Below are 2296 nucleotides of genomic sequence, written 5' to 3'. Positions count from 1 at the left end.
CGTGCATTTTCTCTCTCTCAAAATAAATAAATACACTTAAAAATAAATACATAAATAAATAAATAATAAAACGATTTGTGTGTGTAAGATTAGATGGACTCTTCCAATCTACTACTACTGGTGAGGTCCTTTAACATCTCAGCAGCAGGCATGACTGCCACCTGGTGGTCACCTACAGCCATGGTAAATTGCCTAGCTGAGGGTTTTTCAACCTCCGCACAATTGTCATTTGGAGCCAGATAAATGGAGGTGGGGGGGGGGGGGAAGGTCTGTCCCGTGCATTGTAGGATGTTCAGTAGCATCCCTTGCCTCTATGTTCTAGATGCCAGTGACATCCTGTCTCCAAGTTGTGACAACTGAAAGGTCTCCAGACTAGTAATTGTCCCCCCCAGGAGATAGGGCAAAAAACCACCCTGGTTGAGAACTCCTGATCTAGAATGGAAATCTCATGAATATACAAAATGTGCTCATTCATTCACTCACAAAATCACAGTAGACAAAATGTCTTTCTGAGATACTTTGTTTTTTTTTTTTAAGTTTATTGATTTACTTTTGAGAGAGAGAGAATGAGAGAGCAGGGTAGGGGCAGAGAAAGAGGGAGGCAGAGAATCCCAAGCAAGCTCTGAGCTGTCAGTGCAGAGCCCGACGCGGGGCTTGAGCTCATGAACCATGAGATCATGACCTGAACTGGAACCAACAGTCAGCTGCTCAATCACCTGACCCACCCGGGTGCCCCTGTGAGATACTTCCTAACGTCAGTTGGGATCAGTGATCTCTTACCTGTGGTTGCTCTCACACAGAATTCTTTGCACAGCTTTGTGATATTCTGAGGTTTCAGTTCAGTAGCAGGAAAAGCGATTCTCGTCCAGCGAATCCCCAAATGCCTCAGGCAAAGCCCAGCGCACACGTCCTGCACTCCACTCACAGACCTATGGCAGGAAATCACAGCAGCCCCAGCCCAGTGCTCCAGTCAGTAAGTGCCACCAAACAGTAAGCCGGTCCCCTCCTGTCCCTCACTCAGCCCACTGATTTCCCCCCTCTGGAATCATCTCTCTGTCCACTGTACCCATGGCATTACTCCCTTATGGTCTATATGTCACCAAGAAGTATTTGGGGGAAAAAACGTCTGTAGATGGGCTGCCTGGGTGGCTCAGTCGGTTGAGCATCTGACTTTGCTCAGGTCACGATCTCGCGGTCCGTGAGTTCCAGCCCCGCGTCGGGCTCTGGGCTGACAGCTCAGAGCCTGGAGCCTGCTTCAAATTCTGTGTCTCCCTCTCTCTCTCTCTCTCTCTCTGCCCCACTTACTCTTTGTCTCTCTCCCTCTCTCTCAAAAATAAACATTATAATTTTTTTTTTAATTCAGCTCTGCTATTGACTAACACCCCCCCCCATAAAAACACACACAGAAACAAAAACATAAAGCAAACATGGCCTCAGCATATTATTTAATCTCTCCAGACCTCTATCTCCTTGTTTATAAAACACAAGATCTATACTAGATATCTGAAGTTCCCTTTCAGTTCTAAAATCTATGCTTAGAGAGGACTGGAAATGAGCCACTATAGGCTTTGCTATTCCTACTGAAATATAAGTATTTTCTCCAGTAAGGATTTTCCTGTATACAATTAGGCTGGTGTTACTGGAGTCTTTTGTATACTTACTTAAGTTACAGGGTTTGGTGTCCTATAAAATCCACAATGCTAAGCACAGAATTCCAAGCAATTGCTTCACAGTACATTGATTGTATTTCTAGAGTTTGTTGTTTGTGCCAGTGTGCACTATCAGATATCAATAATCTATGGGTAGACATTGTCCCAAATATTCCCACTTTCATTATATTTGTATGTTCTGTTTTATTAACATCACATGTGCATTGTCTGATGCAGATTAAGGTGAACCGAACACAGAAGGCTTTGCTGTATTTTTAGGATTTCCCTGGGGTGAATCTGCAGATGTAGAGTAAAAGCCTAGCAACGACGGGTCCCCGCAAATTCACGGCCTTTTTAAAGTTTCTTTTCGGTGTGAATTCTCCCACGAAGAGTGAATGAAGCTAAGACCAGAGGCTTTGGCACCTTTGCTGAGTTCACATCCTTCTCTCTGGTGTGAGTGATGGAGTGAAGAGTAACAGGTGTGTCACAGCCAAGGGTCCTCCACTTTTAAGATATTCGCAGGGTTTCTTTGCCGTGTGGATTATTTTATATCAATTAGGTTTCAGTGATTACTGGGGGCTCTTCCATACTTACTACACTATATGGCTTCTCTCTAGCAAAAGTGTTTTTTAAGTTTATTTATGGGG

General features: G+C 44.1%; 1 protein-coding gene across 1 annotated transcript in view; it reads right to left on the bottom strand.

Annotated features, from left to right (window-relative positions):
* Positions 1-604: 604 nt before the first annotated feature.
* Positions 605-2296, bottom strand: part of LOC121015862 (zinc finger protein 883-like) — a 23638-nt gene continuing 21946 nt past the window's right edge. The window contains exon 8 of the mRNA XM_040453140.1: positions 605-929. Within this exon, the coding sequence (XP_040309074.1) occupies positions 713-929 (217 nt within the window). The 3' untranslated portion in view covers positions 605-712. The remainder of the gene's footprint in view (positions 930-2296) is intronic.

This window comes from Herpailurus yagouaroundi, unplaced genomic scaffold, assembly GCF_014898765.1.
Source record: "Herpailurus yagouaroundi ecotype Mexico unplaced genomic scaffold, PumYag 208, whole genome shotgun sequence".
Classification (NCBI taxonomy): Eukaryota; Metazoa; Chordata; class Mammalia; order Carnivora; family Felidae; genus Herpailurus; species Herpailurus yagouaroundi.
The sequence above is the reverse complement of the archived record's forward strand: the minus strand, read 5'-3'. Positions and strand labels throughout refer to the sequence as shown.